Source organism: Schistocerca nitens, chromosome 9 (assembly GCF_023898315.1).
Source record: "Schistocerca nitens isolate TAMUIC-IGC-003100 chromosome 9, iqSchNite1.1, whole genome shotgun sequence".
In the NCBI taxonomy this organism is placed as follows: domain Eukaryota; kingdom Metazoa; phylum Arthropoda; class Insecta; order Orthoptera; family Acrididae; genus Schistocerca; species Schistocerca nitens.
In genome coordinates, this window is record NC_064622.1 from 59,012,990 (window position 1) to 59,037,601 (window position 24,612).

The window sequence follows — 24,612 nt, forward strand, 5'->3', positions numbered from 1 at the left end:
TAGGATCCTTACCAGATAGGACTGACAGTACACCGAAAAAGTTCAAAGGAAGGCAGCACGTTTTGTATTATCGCGAAATATGGGAGAGAGTGTCACAGAAATGATACAGGATTTGGGCTGGACATCATTAAAGGAAAGGGTGTTTTTCGTTGCGACGGAATCTTCTCACGAAATTCCAATCACCAACTGTCTCCTCCGAATGCGAAAATATTTTGTTGACACCGACTTACATAGAGAGCAACGATCACAAAGATAAAATAAGGGAAATCAGAGCTCGTACGGAAAGATATGGGTGTTCATTCTTCCCACGCGCTACACGAGATTGGAATAATAGAGAATTGTGAAGGTGGATCGATGAACCCTCTGCCAGGCACTTAAATGTGATTTGCAGAGTATCCACGTAGATGTAGAATGAAAAATTTACTCTTGTAGCAATTTACTCCTTAATCACTACTGTCGACTAGAAGCCACTGAGTTCCTTCTTTCTTAGTACCTTACTACTTTAGTTTGAATTTCTCTTCATTGGTGCTCGCCAACTAAGCGTGTTCTATGTCGGAAACCATTCGGAATAGGGCGTATATCCATATGTCGGTTTTTGTTTGAAATGAGTTCTTCTGCCGCATCTCTGAATATTGACCGTTCCTCCTGGGACACCCGGTATTATTAGTGTGGGGCTGGTATTAATGGCAGTCAGAATAAACCATAGCTAGATCTCAGCACTTAAGTGGCGGGACGTAACTACACGTCCGAGTTACCTCGCAAACAGCACGTTTGTGTCTCTCTGTTTACTGCAACCGACTCGCTTCCATTATCGTATATTTTCAGTCGTGTCAGGTGCCGCTGTTAATTATTGTACATCATTTATAACGAACTCTCCCTTCCATTCCGAGAAGAACAAACCGCCGAACTTGATCGGGTTACAAGTTGCCGGGTCAGCGCGTTCCCGGGGCGGAGAGTTTGTCAAGGTCAGCGGCCGTGTGTGGAAAAACAAGAGGAGGGGAAAGCACCGGGGCTGAGGTAATGGCCGACGCCGTGTTTAAAAGCGCGCGGCGCCCTGGCCGCCGGCCATTATCCGCTGAGCAGCCGGCTGGGAGATGCGCGCTTCACGGGCTGTTGTGTGGGCGCTGGCGGCGTTGGTGGCGGCGGCGGGCGTGGCCCAGGCGGCAGAGGCCAGGAAGGGGCTGCCGCCCAGCCCAGGTGAGTCCCGACGTCGACCGCGTCATTAAAAAATAATAACTGAACGCGTAACTCAGCGTAATATACAGTGGCCAAAACAAATGTTGCATATTGCTTTATTTTCAATACGGGAAGTAACAGGAAACAAAACTGATTTTTCCTGCCAGGTGCATTCGTAAACAAACAAAAAAGAAGAAGATAAAAACATCTCAACTTGATAAACACAAAGAAAACTTTAAAAAAGCTTCCACTGCAAACACTACTTTCTTCTCACTGTTAACTTGCATACCACGTTGTTTACGGACCAATTGGGCCTCCTCACAATTGAGACAATTTTGGATGCTGGTCTTTGTAGTTTAGTCGTGGAGTGAGGGTGAAAATTGACGATCGTTAGTAAAAATTGCACGTTTAATATATTGAGTGTGTAAGTAGGCTGTTTAGCTTTTTATGTTGATTTGATAACGCCATGTAGCGCTCTGTATGAAAATCACTGGCTGTGCTGTGTGCAGTCTGTGGCTGGTTTGCATTGTTGTTGGCTATTGTAGTGTTGGGCAGTTGGATGTGAACAGCGCATAGCGTTGCGCAGTTGGAGGTGAGCCGCCAGCAGTGGTGGATGTGGGGAGAGAGATGGCGGAGTTTTGAGAGCGGATGATCTGGACATGTGTCCATCAGAGAAAGTAAATTTCTAAGACTGGATGTCATGAACTATATATATATATATATATATATATATATATATATATATATATATATATATATATATATAATGACTGTTGAACACTATTAAGGTAAATACATTATTTGTTCTCTATCAAAATCTTTCATTTGCTAACTATGCCTATCGGTAGTTAGTGATTTCAGTAGTTAGAATTTTCTGTTTAGCTGGTAGTATTGGCGCTCGCTGTATTGCAGTAGTTCGAGTAATGAAGATTTTTGTGAGGTAAGTGATTCATGAAAGGTATAGGTTATTGTTAGTCAGGGCCATTCTTTTGTTGGGATTTTTGAAAGTCAAGATTGCGTTGGGCTAAAAATATTGTGTGTCAGTTTAGTTTCTAAGGGGACGTTTCAAGTGCTACCTTTTATTTATTTATCCGATTCCATTGTAGCCCGTTCCCTAGAATTTAAACACAGGCTGTATTGATTCTTACAGAAATTATACAGCACACATTAACACTCAATTTTATCCTACACAATAGTACATCCAGTGCTATCACAAAAAAAACACCGACTTTTGACTTGCCCAAGGTGGCAGTGTCCTGACTTCGACTCGCCAGAGGTGAGAACTTTAATAGCGCTTCCCAGACACAATTATGAAATTTCGACTGTCACAAGAGAAGCGAAGACTGTGCATCATTTCCCATTTCTCGTATTCAGTACGACAACAACACCCGCCTTATGTGGCGGCAGTTGGCATTGCAAAAGATTACTAATTATTTCAGGATTTATTTTGAATAATCTGAACGACTGTATTCGGAGCAGGTTCATATATCATCAAAGTAAAGATTAATCTGAATAGCGACTATGAAATTTATGCATTTCAGGTAGGATCATGAACCTGCACATGAAGTTTAAATCAGTCACCTTTTTTAAAATTATAATCCGTTTCCTCTCGTAAATAATTCAGTAATAAGAATAAGTAAATAATTCGCACAAATAATTACTAGCAATTACCTGTGGCTTCATTCACGGTAAACTTACATCACCTTAGAGTGCACTCCGCTTGGCTACATCGCGAAGATAAATTAAACATTTGCCAAGAAACTTTTCTCAACATACAGTGGTCACAACAACTGTTGCATACTGGCTCATTGTCAAGACTGGACATAATAGGAAACAAATCTGATTTTGTTCTGTCAGGTAGTACAGTGATGAGAAAACAAAAATAAAGAAGATAAATACATTTTCACTCGATAAAACAAAACAAAAAGATCCCATTGCAAATGTGTTTCTTCTCACTGTTATCTTGCATAACAGACTGTTTATCAACCAATTGGGCCTTCTTGTAATGGGAATTTCTAAATGCAGTTAGGAACACTCCTTACCAAAATGTCCAGATAAATCTGTAAGAAATTTCCCTCTCCTAGACAACGACCTGTATAATGCCGATGGGACAGAACGATTGCGTACCCTTGTTTAAGCACGGACCATGCATTCGCAATGCACTTGAGATCGGGAGAACATGGAGGCCATGCCATCCGACTGATTATATGCTCCACAAAATTGTGACGATGCGGCAGTGCATTATTGTTCATCAGCGTGAATGCCTCTTTAATGTGTTTACCAAATGGAGCCACAATGCGTGCAAGAATGTCGTCCCGATACTTCACACAAGTCATCCTCTCATGTATTGGTGCAACGGGTGCCCTGCAGCCATACATTATTCCACCCCAAAACGTGACTGAACCGCTTTGATAAGGGTTGCTGTCTCTTACACAGTTGGGGTTGCCCTCGTTGCCTACACACACGAATATCAGTATTGTGATGCTGGAGACTGCTGCCTAGTCCACCAAGAGTGGTTTCATGTCCAAGTGACACGACTTCCTCTCCGAACCCGATTTAGGGAAGTCTTGAGAGGTCTTCTGGGTGTAATCCCTGCTCATCGAGCCCATTTCGTATCGATTTCCATGACACTTGCACTTCTGTAGCTGTTCGGAACTGCCGTCGTAGACGTGTTGCATTGTGTTGAGTGTTTCTGCTTGCTGTTATACGCATATATCGATCCTGCACCCCTGTTGCACATTCTGTGACGATCCGCAACTGATCCAAGTCAGGTTCTTGTTGCAGATTCTCGAAACATCAGTTTGACTCACAGCAACATTCGCTGTGTCCGTCCACCTGTCTCATTCCCTGCAGCATTAGAATGACTATACGGAGCCTCTGATCGTACGCTATTGTTGTCTGAACCACCCTGAAACAACACAACTTTCGTAATGACACACCGCACAGTTACTGCAGCGGTTATGGATGACAGGGTTGCCATACAGTGCACGTACTGCCCCCCTAATTGTAGAAACATGGACTGTTTTAGAATTTCATTACAAATAAACCATTTTATTGATATCATAACGTACTTCTAGGTCACAGTGTTCAGTAATAAAGTTTCGGGAATATGCAACATTTATTTTGACCATTTTAGTATTACGTTAAAACTGAATTTTTTAACTATCTGATTTTTTATTTATTTATTTCTTCATCTCATTTGCCCCATGAAAAGTTCAGTAATCACTTGCTGCACAGCCTGCCATTTGGGACTAACAACACTGTAATTGTGCTATTTGATCGTCACTGCTTTGTGGACAGACTTCTAGGAAAATATGATACCAATTTATTAAAAATACACAGAAGACACAAAACTGAATTTTGAATACCTTATGGCTCGTTTATTATCCTTTGAGAATAGTAAATTTACGGGTATGCACTGGTGTTTTCCCAGTAAACTTATGCAGTCCACAGTAATATCAGTTTGTAAAAGTGGTGACAAGTTTGACATTAAAAATTTCAGACCACTGTCATTATTATCTGTATTTTCGAAAATAATTCAAAGAATAATGTATGACAGATCGCTAGACTTCCTAAACTAAAATAAAATTCTTGTAAATACACAGAATGGCTGCAGAAAAGGCAAATCCACACAGACGGTTCTCTTGTTTCCTAAAACTTTTTTTACCAAGCTATTGAGGACAAGAAACTGATGTGTGGATTGTTTTTGGACCTTTCTAAAGCATTTGATCCTATAAATCATAAACTACTGCTCTTAAAACTGTATAATTATGGTGTCCCTGGTATTTCCTATGACTGGTTCAAGTCATATTTAACTGATAGGAAACAATGAGTACAAATTTGTCAGGATGGAAATGTGTACCATTCTGAATATAAAAGAGTTAATTATGGGGTGCCCCAGGGCTCAGTATTGGAACCATTGTCATTCTAGATTTTTATTAAATACCTACCACAACAGTTTTCAACAGCTGATACCATATTATCTGCTGATGATACCAGCTTCATTATAAAAGAAAAGAATGATTATGAGATGCATCAAAAATCGACAAAACAGCAGAAGTGGCAGAAAAATGGTTTAAAGATAACTGTCTAGTTGTCAATAACAAGAAAAGTGTATGGGTGAACTTCAACAATGTAAGGAACAAAAATATGACCAATGTAAAATTCGCATTATCGAATTGCCAAATTCAGCAAAAGAATCACATAAAATTTTAGGATTTTGGGTGGATGAGCATGTAACATGGAAGAAACATGTAGAAATGCTTAATAAAAAATTAAGTAAGTACTATTATGTATTAAGAGTGTTTAAAGACTGCTGCAACACCAAAACATATATGCATAATCTTCTAAAGTATGGTATAGTGTTCTGGGGAAATACCTATTTTGCAAAGAAGTCTTTTATTAATTAATAAGTGATGTTGCTTACAGAGCACCATGTAGATGTATCTTTAAGGCATTAAAATCCTGACCTTATATTTATATTTGAAAGCATCTTCTTCATTAAAAACCATCGAGTTTCAGCTATGAATAGTGAGATCCACAATTATCAAACAAAGAACAGGGATGACTATCATAGGGATGTGCACAGAAAATCAATATATCAGGACAGTGCTGTTTACAAACCAAAAATTCTGTACAGTGCATTGCCAGATAACATCAAAAAAATACCAAACATTAATACATTCAGAAAAGGACTATAAAGTCTACTAATAAACAACAGCTTCTACAGCATTAATGAATAACTGGAATTTTGCTCAAATCTGTAGGTCTGCTTCACAACTCACTAAACAAAAATTCATAATTATCAACCATTCCTAGATAAAATCAACTTCTTTCATCCATGTATGTATTTAATTATGCACCTAGCTATTGTGCCATATGTTACTATGCCTAGTTAACTAAAGTACTGGTATTTAATAGTTTTAGTAAAATAAACCAAGGGGTTTTGCTAGCTTTTATTCTGTCTGTATGTACATATATAATTTTATAATCAAATTAAGCAGAATAATGTTTTTATTACAAAGATGTGTCAATACCAATGATAAGATTTTGTACATGATGTAAATATGTAATATTTTATACTGTTCTATACCTTGACAAGTCCAATATCATGAATGTGATAATACAGATGCTAAAATAAATAAATAAATAAATAAATTATTTACACCACATATAATTGTGAATAGCAGATAATAGTGGGCCAGCTTACAAGACATGTCTTCCTTCTCTAAGTCACAAGCTGAAAACTAAGTTCTCTGTCATCATCTCCATCTTCAAAAAGAGGAAGACAAAACAATGCATAGAGAGTAATGCAAATATTGCTTCTATGGAACAAAACAAAATTACCTAAGAGTTATATAAACTGAAGCATATAACAGGTGCAGAAAACAAGGAAGGGAAAATAGGTATGCGCACCACCCACAAAACAAAACCACTTATGCAATTAGGAATTTATGAAATCAAGTATGGTAAATGTGGAAGTTTCTGACTGGGGCACACAGGTAGATGTACCAAATTCAGAGAGCGTGCAAACAAAATCGAGAATTGCAAATCCTCATTTAGTGAATATCTGAGAAATTATGGTCATAACACCATTAACAATGAGGAATCTTTGAAGATAATACATAAGGTGGAGAAGGGTATAGTAAATTAATGTATGCTCTGGATGAAATTGACATTCATAGTGCCTCCAAAACAAACCAATAAATATACTCAATTAACAAACAGACATCGAAAATCAGGGCTTATTTTGTTGAATGTACTTTAAGTACACACTTTGAGATATCTAGTCTCCTGTAATGGTGTACACAGCCCATTCAAGATAACTACACACAGACCACCACAAGGGAGAATCAACATATTTTCCACCAAGCACAATGTAACACTTTCACATCTGTGCCTGCCATCCATGTACCAGTAATGGACTCCGTGAAACATCACCTGTCATCCCACACCACTGTTCTAGTCTAGCAACAACTGGGCTAGGCAATTATAATCCCATTAATATCAGAACAGAAATGGCTACAGTTGAAGCAATGCCATGACCAAGAAGCATCAAACTGCTGGTGAATGGCATTGCGTAGTGTTCAGGCGAATCGTATTTCTGCATCACTCTGGATGATGATCATCGGCAAATATGGTGGTGACCTGGGGAGAGGTGCCATTCCTCCAGTGTCCCATAGAGGCAGACCAGTGTTATACTTTTTATTTTTCCCATGGCAATTTTCTACCGTGGTGATAAGCTGACTATTAAACCAGTCAACAATTTTAAGCTTTCTAGTGACAATTTGTATCTATTCCCCAACAAGATTAGACACTATTCACAACAATATCACTGCATCTGTTGTTAACAGTCTCTTCAAGTCATGGTCCACAAATCAATCAGACTATATTTTGCCAGTTAACAGACCTGCAATAACAAAGTTGTGTATACTACTTGGGTGGACTGTCATTGCCTTCTAACAGTAATGTACAACAGACACAGCAAAAGATGTGAATACCTCATACTTCCCCAGCAATTTGCAGACAGATATGAATATGTCATAGTTATCTGGCAGTTGCCAGGCAGTGTAATTAATAACTTGTAAATCATTTGCATGTTTCATACTCCGCAGATTACCCAGGGAAGTGCTATGACCCAGAGCTGCAGCTGGTGCTGGCCCCAGGTGCCAGTGAACCTGCCAAAGGAGAGTGTGTGCTCTACCAGTGTAGCAGCTCCGACAATGGCTTCGAGCTCGTGATCAACTCGTGAGTACTAGTATGCACACTATAGTGGTTAATTATTCACTAAATTTCAAGTTCTGTAGGCCATTTAGATTTCAGAAAATCATTGTTTTGACTGAGGTAATTAGGGATAGATATATGCAGTGAAAAGTCGTCTACAACTTGTACAGAAATCAGACAGCAGTTGTAACAGTCAAAGCCTATGGAAGGGAAGCAATAATTGAGAAGGAGGTAAAGCAGTGTTATAGTCTATCCACTGTGCTATTCAGTCTATTCGCTGCATGTGCTATGGAGGAAAACAAGGAGAAATTTGAAAAAGAAATTGAAGTTCAGAGAAAATAATCAAAAACATTGCAGTTTGTCAGTAATATTGTAACTCTGTCAAGAATGCTAGCAACTTGGAACAGCAGTTTAACAGACTGGATGGTACCTTGAAAAGAGGTTATAAGATGCACAACAGCAAAAGGAAAACAAGGCTAATGGAATGTAATTGAATTAAATCAGTTACTGCTGAGTGTATTAAATTATGAAATAAAACACTGAAAGCTGTAGATAAGTTTTGTTATTTGTGCAACAAAACAACTGATTATGGCCAAAGTTGGGAAGACATAACATGCAGAATGGCAATAGCAAGAAAAGCACTTATGGAAAAACATATGTGCAACAAGTAAAATTTCATTATTTGCTATCCTGCATGGATCAGCGGTGCAGATTAGGAAATGACTCATGAGAAATATTAGAAGAGTTCTGTTGTTTGGGCAGAAAACTTAATGACTATGGAATAAATAAAGAAGGGCAAGTAAAGATAGATTTTTTGAAAAAGAGAATTATCTTGACAAATAATACAAATTAAATTGTTAGGAAGTCTTGTGACAGTGTTTTGGAACATTGACAACAAAAATACAGGCAGTAGTTATTTACCATGGGCATCTGAGGTCTCACAAAACCAATGATACTTGTTGCTGATACAAGTATGCTGATAAAGAGACTAAAAACATGACTAACATTAGCCCCTAGGAAAATAATGGCCAAGGTTTACAACTGGTTCACAGGAAACAGCTTAACTTTTAATCTTACTGAATTAATGCTCTCAAAGAAAAAAAAGAAGAATATTTAAGCTTTCAGATAAGATCCTTCCTCAGCAGTAGAATTCTCACACATTCACACTATAACAATTCATATATATAACAACTCACATAAACATGGCTGCTATTTCCAAGGACTAATGCTTGACTGTGAATGCATCTGACATGAGCTACAACCTGCTGCGATGGGTAATGGGCATAAGGAGGAGGCAGGTGGCAGGGAGGGGGAAGGGTTGCAGGGTAGGGGTGGTACAAGATGCTAACGTTGCCATTGGGGGTATGCGGGGACAGGTTGGGGACAGGACAGACCTGCTAGGTGTAGCATTGGGAGGCTGTGCTGGATGGGGAGGGGGGAGGGGATGGGAGGTGAGAGAAATAGAGAAGAGAAAAGGACTTGTGGGTGCATTGGTGGAATAGAAAGGATATGTCTACTGTAGTAGGAGCAGGGAAGGGGATATGCAGCGTAAGACAGGGACTAGCAAAGGTTGAATCCAGGGAGGTATGGGAATAATTTTCGATATAAATCTAGATTCTTTTCCCCTCATGAGTCACTATTCAGTGCCATGTCGATTACTGCAGTAAAAAAGCATTTAATATTTATAGTGTTCAATAACTCTTCATAAGTTATGTATTCCACAATTGCAGATTTACTTAATGAAACAGAGCAGAGTTTTCAAAGAATATAACATAAATAAATGAGAAGCAACACTTTCCTTCAAATACACTGAATTCACATTCATGGAACACCTTTATTAAATAGTTATAATGGATTACATTCCAATTTTTTGTAGCACAATGTTCCTTCTTTTAAGGTACAATGTGTGCGTCATCTAAGAATCAAATTATGTATTTTTCAGACTACAGGACCTAAGTAATTTTGATTGTACAGTAACTGGTAAATAAATCTAACAGAAATGCAGATTTTTTTGTGTGTGTGTGTGTGTTTGTGTTGTTGAAGATATTTTCTTCGAGCAATTCTCATTGTCAGAATTTGGCGTTTACCAAAGGCTATTACCCAAGAATTCAGTAACATGAGATGGTCTGTGCTATTAAAACTACTGTTTGTCATGACACAATAAGTGTATACTCCAAATAACATAGTAAATAAATCATTTGAAACATTGTTTACCTAATGGGAAGTTCCAAATGAAATTCTTCACTTTCAATATAGTGACACATTTAGAACCTTACAGTGTATTTTTCTGTTTTTGTTTTGAAAATTAACTTCACTTAGAACTCATAGTATGTCATTTTGGGTTTCATTTCATGCATATCAAATATGTAAGATGTGCCAATATGAATCATAAGAGGGCAAATTGTGGAATTGGAGGAATGTGCTAGTCAGTGGTGAGCCTACATTCACTTACCTTCATATTTTCCACAAAACTTCTACACAAACAGTTTGTAGAGGTTGGCAGAGGTCAGCTGTTAGCTAACAACTGCTTGTGCAACTTATGCAAAACTATACTTCGATGGGCTAAAACATTATGACAACATACACAATAGTGTGTTGGTCATTCTGTGGAACACATTAGAGTAGTGATTCTGTGTGGAATGGATTCAGCAAGTAATTGATTGTTTTCTGGTGGTATGTGGCACCAGATGCATATGCACAGATCACAAAATTTACATCTACATTTAAATCTACACTGTGAACAACTGTGAAGTTCATGGCAGAGGTTATGTGCTACTGTACTGATTATTAAGCTTTTTTGCTGTTCAATTCACATGTGAAGAATAAGAAAAATGATTGTTTAAATGCCTCTGTGCATGATGTAATTGATTTAACCTTATCCTCATGATACCTCTGGGAGAGATATGTAAGTGGTTGTAGTATATTTTTGAGTCGTCATTTAAAGCCGATTCTTGGAACTTTTTCAGTAGACTTTCTTGGGGCAGTTAATGTCTATCTTCAAGAATCTACCAGTTCAGTGCTTTCAACATCTCAGTGACACTCTCCCACTGGTCAAACAAACCTGTGACCAGTAATGCTGCCCTTCTCTGTATATGTTCAATATACTCTGCTAGTCCTATTTGGAACGGATCCCATACACTTTACCAGTATCCTAGGATGAGTTGCATGAGTGGTTTGTAAGCTTTAATTGAATTTCTCTATTATTCTACCAATAAACTGAAGTCTGCTACCTGTTTTACCCACAAATTAGCTTATGTGACTGTTCCACGTCATGTCCCTACTAAGTGTTACGCCCAAGTATATTTATGAGTTTACACATTCCATCTGTGTATATTCATAGGATACTAATTTGTGAAGTGCACTGTTTTACATTTTTTGAACATTTAAAGTAAGTTGCCAATCACTGCACAACTTTGAAATCTTATCAAAGTCTGACTGAATATCTGAACAGCTTCATTCAGACAGTACTTTGTTCTAGAGGACTGCATCATCTGCAAATATCTGAGATTACTATAAATATTGCCCACATGATCATTAATATACAACATGAACAGCAAGGGACTCAACACGCTTCCCTGGGGCACTCCCAGAGTTATTTCTACATCCGTTGATGACTCTCCATCCAAGATAAAATGTTGTGTCCTCCCTACCAAGAACTGCTTGGTCCAGTTTCATATATTGTCTAATACTCTGTATGATTGTACTTTTGATTATAAGCTTAGATGTGGGACTGAGTCAAATGCTTTTCAGAAATCAAGAAGTATGACATTTACTTGACTGCCTTGATCCTTGGTTTTCAGGATTTCATGTGAGAAAAGTGCAAGTTTACATTTCATATTATCTATATTTTTGAAATCCATGCTGGCTGGTGTGGAGGAGATCATTCTGTTTGAGATACATTATTATGTTTGAGATCATAATATGTTCTAAGATTCTAGAAGAAATGGATGTCTTGGATATTGGACAATAGTTTTGTTGATCACTTGTGCTACCCTTCTTGTAGATAGGTGTGACCTGTGCTTTCTTCCAGCTACTAGGTATAGTTTTTTGTTCGAGGGAGCTATTATAGATTATAGTTAACAGAGGTCTAACTCAGCCATGAATTGGATATAGAATCTACTAAGGATTTCATCTCAGGACTTTGTTCAGTTTTAATGATCTCAGTTGTTTCTCAATGCCACTGACACTAATAGGCTATTCACTTTATTCATCTTTTCAGTGGTATGAGAATTAAATTGGGTCAAGACTTACTGATTTCCCTTTGTAAAGGAACATTTGAAAACAGAGTTAACTGTTTCCACTTTTGTTTTGCTTTTCTCAGTTTCATTTCCTGTTTCTTGGATGAGGTATGACTGGACACTAAATTTGGTTCCACTGACAGCCTTAACATATGACCAGAATTTCTTTGTGTTTTGTGAAAGATAATCTGAAAGTATTCCACTGAGATAGTCTTTGAAAGCGTCATGTAATGCTCTCTTGACTGCCAAATGTGTTTCATTCAGTATCTCTCTGTCTATAATGCTATGCTATGTTTTATACCTATTAAGCAGTAGTCTCTGTTTCTGTATACCATCATCAATTAAATTCCGCATCTCACAAACCTCCTTCTCCCTCATTTTTTCCCCATTATTAATTTTCTGCTGGGTACCAATCTATTCAGTATATGGTAAACTATTCTTTTAAATTTGAGCTGTAGTTCCTCTACATGCTACAGTCCTGAGCTAAAAGTTTCAAGTTCCTCAATGAGGTAAGACACTACTGTTTCTCAGTCTAATTTTCTGAATGTATAAATCTTTCTGCTTGTTTTAGTCACCCTTTGTGTTTTGGTATTCACTGTTGCCATAACTGCTTCTTAGTCACTGGTATCAATTACAATATGGACTTCCTCTGAGAGATCAGCTCTGTTTGTTGCCATAAGATCTAACATATTTTCATTATGAATAGGGTTTTGATCTCTCTCTTCTAGGAAGTTTCCAAGAACACACTTACTACTGTTTCACAGGATGTCTTATCATGCCCACCACTAAGAAAACTGTAATTATCCCAATTGATTATTGGATGATTAAAATCTCCACTAATGATTACAGTATGGTTAAGGAACTTATGTACAATTGAATGAGGTTTCCCTTAAAATTTTTGATTACATCAGGAGGAGAATCATTTGATGTTTTATGCAAATGGTGTGTAATAATCTTCAAGTAGTTCACAACTCTCATGGTGCCTTCGATTTCTACCAAGGTGCCGTGGAAGCCCAGCTGAATGTTCCCCATTGAGTAACACTGCCCTCATTGACTTGCATCCATTTTGTCTTCGGTCCAGAGACTGGTTTGAGGCAGCTCTCAAGCTAATCTATCCCGTGCAAGCCTCTTCATCTATGCCCAACTACTGCAAATTGCACCTGTTTGAACCTGCTTACTGCATTCTGGCCTTTGTCTCGCTCTGCATTTTTTACCCCTGTCATTTACTTCCATTATCAAACTGACAGTTCCTTGATGCCTCAGGATGTGTCATATCAACTGATTGCTCCTTTTAGTCAAGTTGTGACAAAAATTTGTTTTCTCCCCAGTTTGGTTCATTGTTTCCTCTTTTGTTACCTGATTGCCCCTGTAATCTTCAGCATTCTTCAGTAGAACCACATTTCATAAACTTCTATCTTCTTCGTGTTTGAACTATTATCCACATTTCACATACAAATAAGACTACATTTGAAACGAATGCTTTCAGAAAAGACCTCCTAACAAGTAAGTTACACTGGATGTTAACAAATATGTCTATTTCAGAAATTCCTTTTCTTATCTTTGTCAGTCTGCAATTTATATCTTTCCTACTTTGAACACCATCCGTTATTTTGCTGATTAAATAATAAAACTCATCTATCATTTTTAGTGTCCATATTCCCAACCTAATTCCCTCAACAACACCTGATTTAATTTGACTGTATTCCACTACCATTGTTTTATTTTTTCGATGCCCATCTTACAACATCTTTTCATGACATTACCCATTCTGTTCAGCTGACCTTCCAAGTCCTTAGCTGTCTGTGACAGAATTACTATGTCATCAGCAAACTGCAGTGTTTTTATTTCTTCTGCATGAACTTTAATTCCCTTTACAAATTTTTCTTTGGTTTCCTTTACTGTTTGTTCAACGTACAGATTGCGTAACATCAGGGATTGGCTACAACCATGTCCCACTCCCTTCCCAACTATAGTTTCCCTTTCATGACTTTCAACTCGTATAACTGTAGTGGGGTTTCCATATAAGTTGTAAATAACTTTCCTCCCTGTATTTATTGTTATCAGGAGAAAGAAAACTGGCGTTCTATGTATCGGAGCATGGAATGTCAGATCCTTAATCGGGCTGGCAGGTTAGAAAATTTAAAAAGGTAAATGGATAGGTTAAAGTTAAATGTAGTGGGAATTAGCGAAGTTCTGTGGCAGGAAGAACACGACTTCTGGTCAGGTGAATACAGGGTTGTAAATACAAAATCAAATAGGGGTACTGCAGCAGTAGGTTTAATAATGAATAAAAAAATAGGAACACAGGTAAGCTACTACAAACAGCATAGTGAATGCATTATTGTAGCAAAGAGAGACACGAAGCCCATGTCTGACACAGTAGTAAAGTTTATATGCCAACCAGCTGTGTAGCTGATGAAGAGATTGATGAAATGTATGATGAGATAAAACAAATTATTCAGATAGTGAAGGGAGACAAAAATTTAATGGTCATGGGTGACTGGAACTCGATAGTAGGAAAAGGAAGAGAAGGAAAAATAGTAGCTGAATATGGAATGGGGTTAAGGAATGAAAGAGGAAGCCTTCTGGTAGAATTTTGCACAGAGCATAACTTAATCATAGCTAACACTTGATGCAAGAATCATGAAAGAAGATTATATACATAGAAGAGGCCTGAAGACACTGAAAGGTTTAAGATAGATAATATAATGGTAAGACAGAGATTTAGGAACCAGGTTTTAAATTGTAAGACATTTCCAGGGGCAGATGTGGACTCTGAGCACAATCTACTGGTTATGAACTGTAGATTAAAACTGAAGAAACTGCAAAAAGGTGGGAATTTAAGGAGATGGAACCTGGATAAACTGACTAAACCAGAGATTGCACAGAGTTTCAGGGAGAGCATTAGGGAATGACTGACAAGAAGTGGGGAAAGAAATACAATAGAAGAAGAATGGGTAGCTGTGAGAGATGAAATAGTGAAGGCAGCAGAGGATCAAGTAGGTAAAAAGACAAGGGCTAGTAGAAATCCTTGGGTAACAGAAGATATATTGAATTTAATTGATGAAAGGTGATGATATAAAAATGCACTAAATGTAGCAGGCAAAAAGGAATTCAAAGGTCTCAAAAATGAGATTAACAGGAATGCAAAATGGCTAGGCAGGGATGGATAGAGGATAAATGTAAGGATGTAGAGGCACATATCACTAGGGGTAAGATAGATACTGCCTATAGGAAAATTAAAGACACCTTTGCAAAAAAGAGAACCACTTGTAATTAATATCAAGAGCTCAGATGGAAACTCAGTTCTAAGCAAAGAATGGAAAGAAGAAGGGTCGAAGGAGTATACAGAGGGTCTATACAAGGGCGATGTACTTGAGGACAATATTATGGAAATGGAAGAGGATGTAGATGAAGATAAAAATGGAGATATGATACTGTGTGAAGAGTTTGATAGAGCACTGAAAGACCTAGTCGATCAAGGCCCTGGGAATAGACAACATTCCATTAGAAATACTGATAGCCTTGGGAAAGCCAGCCTTGACAAAACTCTACCATCTGGTGAGCAAGATGTATGAGACAGGCGAAATACCCTCAGACTTCAAGAAGAATACAACAATACCAATCCCAAAGAAAACAGGTGTTGACAGATGTGAAAAGTACCGAACTATCAGTTTAATAAGTCACATCTGCAAAATACTAACGCGAATTCTTTACAGACGAATGGAAAAACTGGTAGAAGCCGACCTCGGGGAAGATCAGTTTGGATTCCGCAGAAATACTGGAAAACGTGAGGCAATACTGACCCTATGACTTATCTTAGAAAATAGATTAAGGAAAGGCAAACCTACATTTCTAGCATTTGTAGACTTAGATAAAGCTTTTGACAATGTTGACTGGAACACTCTCTTTCAAATTCTGAAGGTGACAATGGTCAAATACAAGGAGCGAAAGGTTATTTACAATTTGTACAGAAACCAGATGGCAGTTATAAGAGTCGAGGGGTATGAAAGGGAAGTAGTGGTTGGGAAGGGAATGAGACAGGGTTGCAGCCTTTCCCCGATGTTATTCAGGAAAGGAAAAAAGGAAACATTCAGAGTAGGAATTAAAATCCATGGAGAAGAAATAAAAACTTTGCGGTTTGCCGATGACATTGTAATTCTGTCAGAGACAGCAAAGGACCTGGAACAGTAGTTGAATGGAATGGACAGTGTCTTGAAAGGATGATATAAGATGAACATCAACAAAAGAAAGATGAGGATTTAGTCGAATTAAGTCAGGTCATGCTGAGGGAATTAGATTGGGAAATGAGACACTTAAAGTAGATCAGTTTTGCTATTTGTGGAGCAAAATAACTGACGATGGTCGAAGTAGATAGGATATAAAATGTAGACTGGCAATGGGCAAGGAAAGCGTTTCTGAAGAAGAGAAATTTGTTAACATTGAGTACAGATTTAAGCATCAGGAAGACATTTCTGAAAGTATTTGTATGGAGTGTATCCATGTATGGAAGTGAAACATGGACAATAAATAGTTTAAACAAGAAGAGAATAGAAGCTTTCGAAATGTGGTGCTACAGAAGAATGCTGAAGATTAGATGGGTAGATCACATAACTAATGAGGAGGTATTGAATAGAACTGGGGAGAAGAGAAATTTGTGGCACAACTTGATTAGGAGAAGAGATCGGTTGGTAGTACATATTCCAAGGCATCAAGGGATCACCAATTTATTATTGGAGGTCAGTGTGGAGGGTAAAAATTGTAGAGGGAGACCAAGAGATAAATACACTAAGCAGATTCAGAAGGATGTATGTTGCAGTAGCTACTGGATGATGAGGAAACTTGCACAGGATAGAGTAGAATGGAGAGCTGCATCAAACCAGTCTCAAGATTGAAGACCACAACAACAACACATTTTATCCCTCCTACCTTCAAAATTTCAAAGAGTATAGTTCAGTCTATACTGTTAAAAATTCTCTCTAAATCTACAAGTGCTATAAACATAGGTTTGCCTACCTTCAACCTATTTTATAAGACAATTCAAACTGATCTTTCCTGTGATCTGATTCTACCTAAGGAATTGGGACTCTTTCTCTCTTCTTGCAGTATGAGGGCACTTCACCTGTCTCATACATCTAGTAATACTGATGTGATAAGTTTGCCATGGGTAGCTCTCCCAAAGATCTCACTAAGTCTCAGGAAATGTTGTCTGCTCCAGGATTCTTACTTACACATAGGTTTCTCAATGCTCTGTCAAATTCTTCTCACAGTATCCTATCTCATCTTCACCTAATTCATCCCCCTTTCTATAATACTGTCACCAAGTCTGTTCCCCATATGTAGACCCTCTATACAGGGTGTTACAAAAAGGTACGGCCAAACTTTCAGGAAACATTCCTCACACACAAAGAAAGAAAATATCTTATGTGGACATGTGTCCGGAAATGCTTAATTTCCATGTTAGAGCTCATTTTAGTTTCGTCCACTTACGCTCAATGGAGCACCTTATCATGATTTCATATGGGATACTCTACGTGTGCTGCTAGAACATGTGCCTTTACAAGGACGACACAACATGTGGTTCATGCATGATGGAGCTCCTGCACATTTCAGTCGAAGTGTTCGTACGCTTCTCAACAACAGATTCGGTGACCGATGGATTGGTAGAGGCGGACCAATTCCATGGCCTCCACGCTCTCCTGACTTCAACCCTCTTGACTTTCATTTATGGGGGCATTTGAAAGCTCTTGTGTACGCAACCCTGGTACCAAATGTAGAGACTCTTCGTGCTCGTATTGTGGCCATTCTCCAGGGCTGCATCAGCGCATCAGGGATTCCATGCGATGGAAGGTGGATGCATGTATCCTCGCTAACGGAGGACATTTTGAACATTCCTGTAACAAAGTGTTTGAAGTTACGCTGGTACGTTCTGTTGCTGTGTGTTTCCATTCCATGATTAGTGTGATTTGAAGAGAAGTAATAAAATGAGCTCTAACATGGAAAGTAAGCATTTCCGGACACATGTCCACGTAACATATTTTCTTTCTTTGTGTGTGAGGAATGTTTCCTGAAAGTTTGGCCATACCTTTTTGTAACACCCTGTATATTCATTCCACCTTTCAGCCTACCCTTCTTTTCTTAGTACTGGCTTACCATGTGAGCTCTGGATATTTATACAGTTGCTCATCATATTTTCAAAGCTCCCTATGCATTTTTCCTATAGGAAGAATTTATTTTTCTCCTAGTTATGCATGCTTCTGCACCCTTGCATTTGTCCTCTACCCATTCCTCCTTAGAAATTTTGCAGTCCCTGTTTGCCTCATTCTTTAGACATCAGTATTCCCTTTTGCCTCCTTCATTTTTATATTTCATCAGTTAAATTCAGTATCTCACAACTCCCCTTCTCTCTCATTTTTTAGTTGCCTCTATTCCCTTTTCCCTCCTTCACTTTTACATTTCATCAATTAAATTCAATAACATCCAACTTATCCAAGGATTTCTACAAGGCCTTGTCTCTTTACATATGTGATACTCTGCTGATTTCACTATTTCATCTCTCAATGCTAACCATTCACGTTTTTCCAATGTTGTATATTGCACTCTCTGAAGTGCTCAGCATCCTCTGGTTCCTTCATTTTATGCAAGTCGCATCTTCCTTTTTGGAGTTTCTTCAGCTACAGTCTACAGTTCATGACAAATAAAGTATGGCTAGAACCCACATCTGCCCATGGAAATGTCTTACAGCTTGAAATATGATTTTGAAATTTCTGTCTTACCATAACATACTCAATCTGGAAACTTCTGGTGTCCGCATGTCTCTTCCATGTGCATAATTTTCATTCATCATTCTTAAACCATGAGTTAACAATGATTAAATTATGCTCTGTGTGAAATTCTGTCAGGCCACTTCCCCTGTCATTCCTTCCCCCCAGTCCGCATTCTCCTACTATTTTTCCTTCTCTTCCTTTTCCCTTGCAACTGCTGAAAAGGCTGCTAACCAGCTTCAGGAGCCACAGGTTAGTTTGGCCTCTGAAAAGGTACTCCTTCACTGTGGTTGCTCCTATGCTTCTGCTGTCTGTATCACTGAGGCACATAAGCTACCCCACCTTGGCATTGTCCTTGGGTCATGGCAGGCCCTGAATCCATAATGCATCGCATGTGACAGACAGCTGTTCTCCTGGATGACAGCATATCTAAACACTACTAACAACTTGGTGAAGCAAGAAACGTGATTCATATGGTCAAGTGGCTCATATCTGTTGATCCATGGTTTCATTGTAGCATTTTGTTTTTCCACTGTATTAAGCTTCCTAAGAGTTTATAACAAATTCTTTATGCCTTGTATTATCTGTATGTTTGACTTCCTTAACTTTTATTTCACTGGGAATATTAAATCAAGGCAATGTTTATAATTCCAGAAAAATTGGATGAAATGCTTTATTGAAATTTTCTTGGGACACTTTTTCCTAGGTTAATTTTGTAGAATACAAGTGTAAATCCTATCACTCTCTTCATAACTGACTTCTTCTGATATAGTTGTCATGTACGGTATCTTGCAGCCATTATTAAGTGTGCTTTAAGCACAGATTTTATAGACTTGTAATCTGAAAGATTAACGTCTGTTATCTCAGATTTTATAGACTTGTAATCTGAAAGATTAACGTCTGTTATCTCAGTGTCACAGTTTTATATTTGTTTGCCAATAAGTATCTGGTATTTTTATTTTATTTTATTTATTTATTTATTTTTTTTTTTATTTTTTTTTTTTTTTTTTTTTTTTTTTTTTGACAATCCTGATCTTATCTAAAGGACTCTGGTACTTTTGGTGTCAGACCGTAAGAGATTAATAAGTTAATCGGTTGATTCCTTTCAGTACATGCAGTTAACACTGAAGTCACTAAACAGGGCTTCACACATTGACTGAATTTAGAGCTCATTTACCTGTATATTATATGTATGTACAAGTGAAGGTAGTTCCCCTTTTCTTAGGTCACAAACACACACACACACACACACACACACACAAACACACACACAAACACACACAGTACTCAGTCGTTTTCAACCCGTTTCAATTTTCTATACAAGTTTGTTTACAGAAATAGCTTAGCATTTAAACATCTGCAGTTGGTGCAGTGTAACCAATGCTCCCTGATGCACAGCACTGAAACGTGTTAAGATAACCATTTAGCAGCACTTCTAATTCACCTGTTTTGCTATTTAAACCTTGAAGCAGCAATGTTAAGGATTCCAAAAGACAGAATGTACAGAATACATTCTGCCTTGTGGGAATGTGATGGGTTACTATCCCAAAATCACACTTCCACTTTATATTTCGATACTGATGTATATTTCACTACAAGCATCTGCATGTGTTTATACAACAAGTCACATAAACAGACTGAATCATTCAAACTTTTTGTATAAAGAACTCACAAGTGGAGAGAGAGTCCTTGTTTGTGGGTCAATGTTTATATCAACACCACAGCCTTTTGGTCACTAGTAATGATTTGTTTTGATGTCTGTGTTATTTAAACAGCTGCTGATATTCTCTAGCTTTTGACCAAAAACAGCTTAGTCACTTGTACCTGTAACAATAGTAATTTGACAATGGGTGGCTGAGATCTTCCCACTACTCTCTCCTCAGCATGCTCTACCAGTTCGCTCTTCCATCACCTCTTAGGGTGTAGGCCACACCTGATGAAACCCTGTCTACCAATAGATACCAGAGCAGCATGCAACAAATCAGTCATCATTAGCGCCATTTCCAGTACCAGGTCTACAACATTCACTGCTTTCTGTAGTTTGTGTCTTACATCATGGTTAATATATTTTCCTTCAAATTTTGTTACCTTTGTTACAGATGTGGTAGTGTAGCTGTTGGCAACGGATGTGTATTGGACACACCGAACCCCGACTCACCTTACCCACAGTGCTGCCCTGTGCCAAAATGTTGATGACAGAAAAATTATATCACAATATTTCCAATGTGCAAACTACAGCTAATTGTATCCATAGTAAATAATGCTATCAGGAAACCAACATTTCTTATGTAACAAGATAATTAATGATTTCCTTTCAAGCATTGTGGGAATTAGTTTTATTATTTTTGCTGTCTATTGCATATTAAAAATTTAAATAAAGCTGGACTTTTATTTCCACAACTGTGTAGCAGTCAATCAATTTATAGAAAGCCCTTAAAAAAGAAGAAGTAACTTAAAATACTAAATCAATTTACTTACACAGTGAAATAAGGATGTAAGTGCTTTCTTAATACATGGTTTGGTATTGGGTAGCATGTAATACATAAGCTAAACACTTATTCTCTGCTTATTTGGTTGTTCTCTTAGACACTGCACTGAAACTTTCAAAGTATGTTCTTCATATTAGTAAAATATCAAATACGATCATTCCTAAATTATGTGACTAATATATGTTGTTGTTATTGTTATACATGCAGTTGGACCAGTCATTCATAGTAGAAAAACAAATTAAAAATATCACATATTAATCATTGATTTCATACACCAAGTAAAGTACTATGTTTCATTTATAGCACTGTTGGAGAAACAAAAGATTATGAAGACAAAATATATAAGGGGCCAATCTACATTATAAGGAATTAGAAAATATTTTGTTATGTTATATTTTCAAAATGACTTTCCCCTGTGCCTAATTTATGCATACAGCTTCATGCATGAAGTTAAAAATTGACAAATTGACATCAATCATTTTCCTGCATCAGCAAGGAATGACTGTTTTCCAATTGAAGAGACATTCATCTGACTTGGTTCTGTTACATTTTGGTTGTGTATCAATCATTTCATCTCTTCATAAACAGGAACCCTATGTTCCATCATCTTTGTAAAAAGGAACCTCAAAAAACTGAATAATTGTGTTCTCAGATTCTATAGCTTGTCCAATCTACAGACATAGAAAACCATCTCGTCCCCTCTGTCAAGGAGTGATGCTCTTATTTTCATCAAATTTGTGAGTTCTAGGAGCCACAGTGTAAGGATCTGGACTGAGTGAAAAACATTAACCTTCTTAGAATGTATAGTATTTGAGTAGTTATAAATAGTATGCTTTACTGGTACTGGTATATTTCTTGAATTAACAGTTTCAGTCTTCCACCAGACTGCAACATCAACTCATAGTGATATGGCAGGAGACACAAGAATTGTATATTCAGTTTGCAGTGAACTAGTATATGAACTTGTTTGCAGTGTGACTGAGCATTACTGATCTGTACCAGACTGTCTCAGCACCAAATATCTCTAGCAAAAAAACAGACACAGGAGAAAGAAGTACTGTGGTCTCTGAAGTTGCTCAGTCTTTGTTGCTTCTCTACCACGTAGTTTTCAATGCAAGCTAGTTCTGTTCAAAAGTACTGCACATTCTCTCTCTGCCATAATGAAACTGTAGGTAACACACATTATTAAACCAGTATTCATTATTTTAATGTTCGACAACTTTTATTGCCCAACTCTGAAGATTGGTGTAACAAATGTGTATCCTCTTTATAAAACACTATACAGATATTGCAATGAGAGTTAATTTATATTAATCAAGTAAAACACTTATTTAGCCTTGTTTTACAAACTTCATTAATACTGTATGGCATAGGTTACGAACCCATTTCCTAGCACAAAATAAAGTTTGTGAAACTAGGTTAAATAAGTGCTTCTCTTAATTAACAAAGTATACAGTGTTTCACTAAGAACGACAGCTGAATCAATAAGAGTTAATTTGTTGTAGCCAAGCACACAGTTGACATCATTGCATCATTCAAGAAATTTGAAGTGCAGACATGCTTTCATCATATATGTGGAGACTGAGGTGAACAAATTATGTATCAATCAGTGCTTTAAAATGTATGAGAATAATAGAAAGTCTTCTTACTGCAATACTGAGTTCAGCTCTAACAAAAATGGCTTACTGCTGTGTTATGCTGTAAAAATTACAGCTTAATATCCCTTTGAAACTCCAAAGCAAGACATTAAGATGTCATCACTACCAAATATTCTGGTTACAGTGAATATAAAGGTGTTCACCAAACACTTAATAAATATTACATTTAATTTAGTTACTGTAATTAGCTATGCTTGCTATGACATAAAGGCACTAACCATGTGTAATAGGTCCGAGGTTTACCATGGGCATTGTTATGGATTTTAATCTGTATGTGCTTTGTCTGTTTGCTACATAGCATTGTCCTCTCACAATTGTTGTGCATAACACTGAATACGAGAGTACTACTGCTGAGTAACTGTCTACTGAGACCTAAAGTAGATAACTTGAAAACGTGAGGCACATGTCGCTGTTAAATGTATTTATTGTTGACCCATAAGGTTGGCAGTTGTTTCAGACTGATATGTGATCAATTATCAACAAAAGCAATGGATAAGTGAGAGACAAAAATTGCATAATTGCATGACATATGATCACCACCCTTGTAAATTATAACTTCTTCAGAAATAAATCATAGAGACCTGAGTTATATAACGGCTTCTGTGAACTGATATCAGTTAATAATAAAGAGGATTCTAGGTTCTCTAACAGTTTGTAGATATCAACATTAGCTAAATAGATCAAAAAACAAATTTACATCAATATATATCAAAAAACTCTGCTTCAGTTTCATTAACATCTCTTATACCGAATGCATGTTACAGCACAGAATACTGGGTCAGGTCACTAGCAATTATATTTCTTGAGTGTTCAGAGGACAACTCAACAACAGTAACACCAGCTAAATATGTTGTTGCCCTAGACACATTCTTTGCATGGCTACTTAAAATTTGCGCAGGGTCTAAAGCACTGATTACAGCAGGGCTCCTATCATATTATTTAAATTGGCAAACAAGGCAAGATGGCGGTGTATACACAAACTGTGATAAATTGCTCCATAAATTTTGAGTTATTATCATCAGTGAAGTGTTGTTCATGTGATATTATAGTGGAAAAAGGTATTAGAGCATGCTCAGTGACGCATAAATGGTACCACTCAAGTTGTTTTGTGAAATTAAACTCTGATAAAATCTTGTGCGATTGTGGTCTACTGTGTAACAGTCTCCAAGTAGCAACAGAAATGTGCAGTGCCAGAATTGAACTAAATGAGTTACATGAGCTTTACTGTGATATAAATGCAGCTAGAAAATATGTAGAAGTTCTGGAAAATCTAAAGCAAGTATTGAGGAATCCTCTTGAAAACAAAAACTGTGAATCAGAAAGTGCTTACAACAGGCCTAGGTCTAAAAAACTACAGAACAATTTCGCCATTCTACACGGTGTAAAAACAAACAACGAAGGCTTTAATGATTCTGATTGCCATCTAACAGACGTTGCTGATATACGAAAATATAGAAATAGCATTGCCCCAAAAGGCAGTAATGGCAGAAATATATACCTCAAATGCAAGTTAGTTGTTTACTCAGACAGTCATGGTTGCGATCTCACAAAAATCTTGCAAAAC

The 24,612-nt window shown here is 37.4% G+C and overlaps 1 protein-coding gene across 1 annotated transcript; it reads left to right on the plus strand.

Annotated features, from left to right (window-relative positions):
• Positions 1-1,082: 1,082 nt before the first annotated feature.
• On the plus strand, positions 1,083-21,281 carry LOC126203897 (la1-like protein 13). The gene is made up of 3 exons (XM_049938283.1): positions 1,083-1,197; positions 7,791-7,923; positions 21,001-21,281. The coding sequence occupies exons 1-3, from the start codon at positions 1,095-1,097 to the stop codon at positions 21,092-21,094; spliced, it is 330 nt and encodes a 109-aa protein (XP_049794240.1). The 5' UTR covers positions 1,083-1,094; the 3' UTR covers positions 21,095-21,281.
• Positions 21,282-24,612: the final 3,331 nt, after the last annotated feature.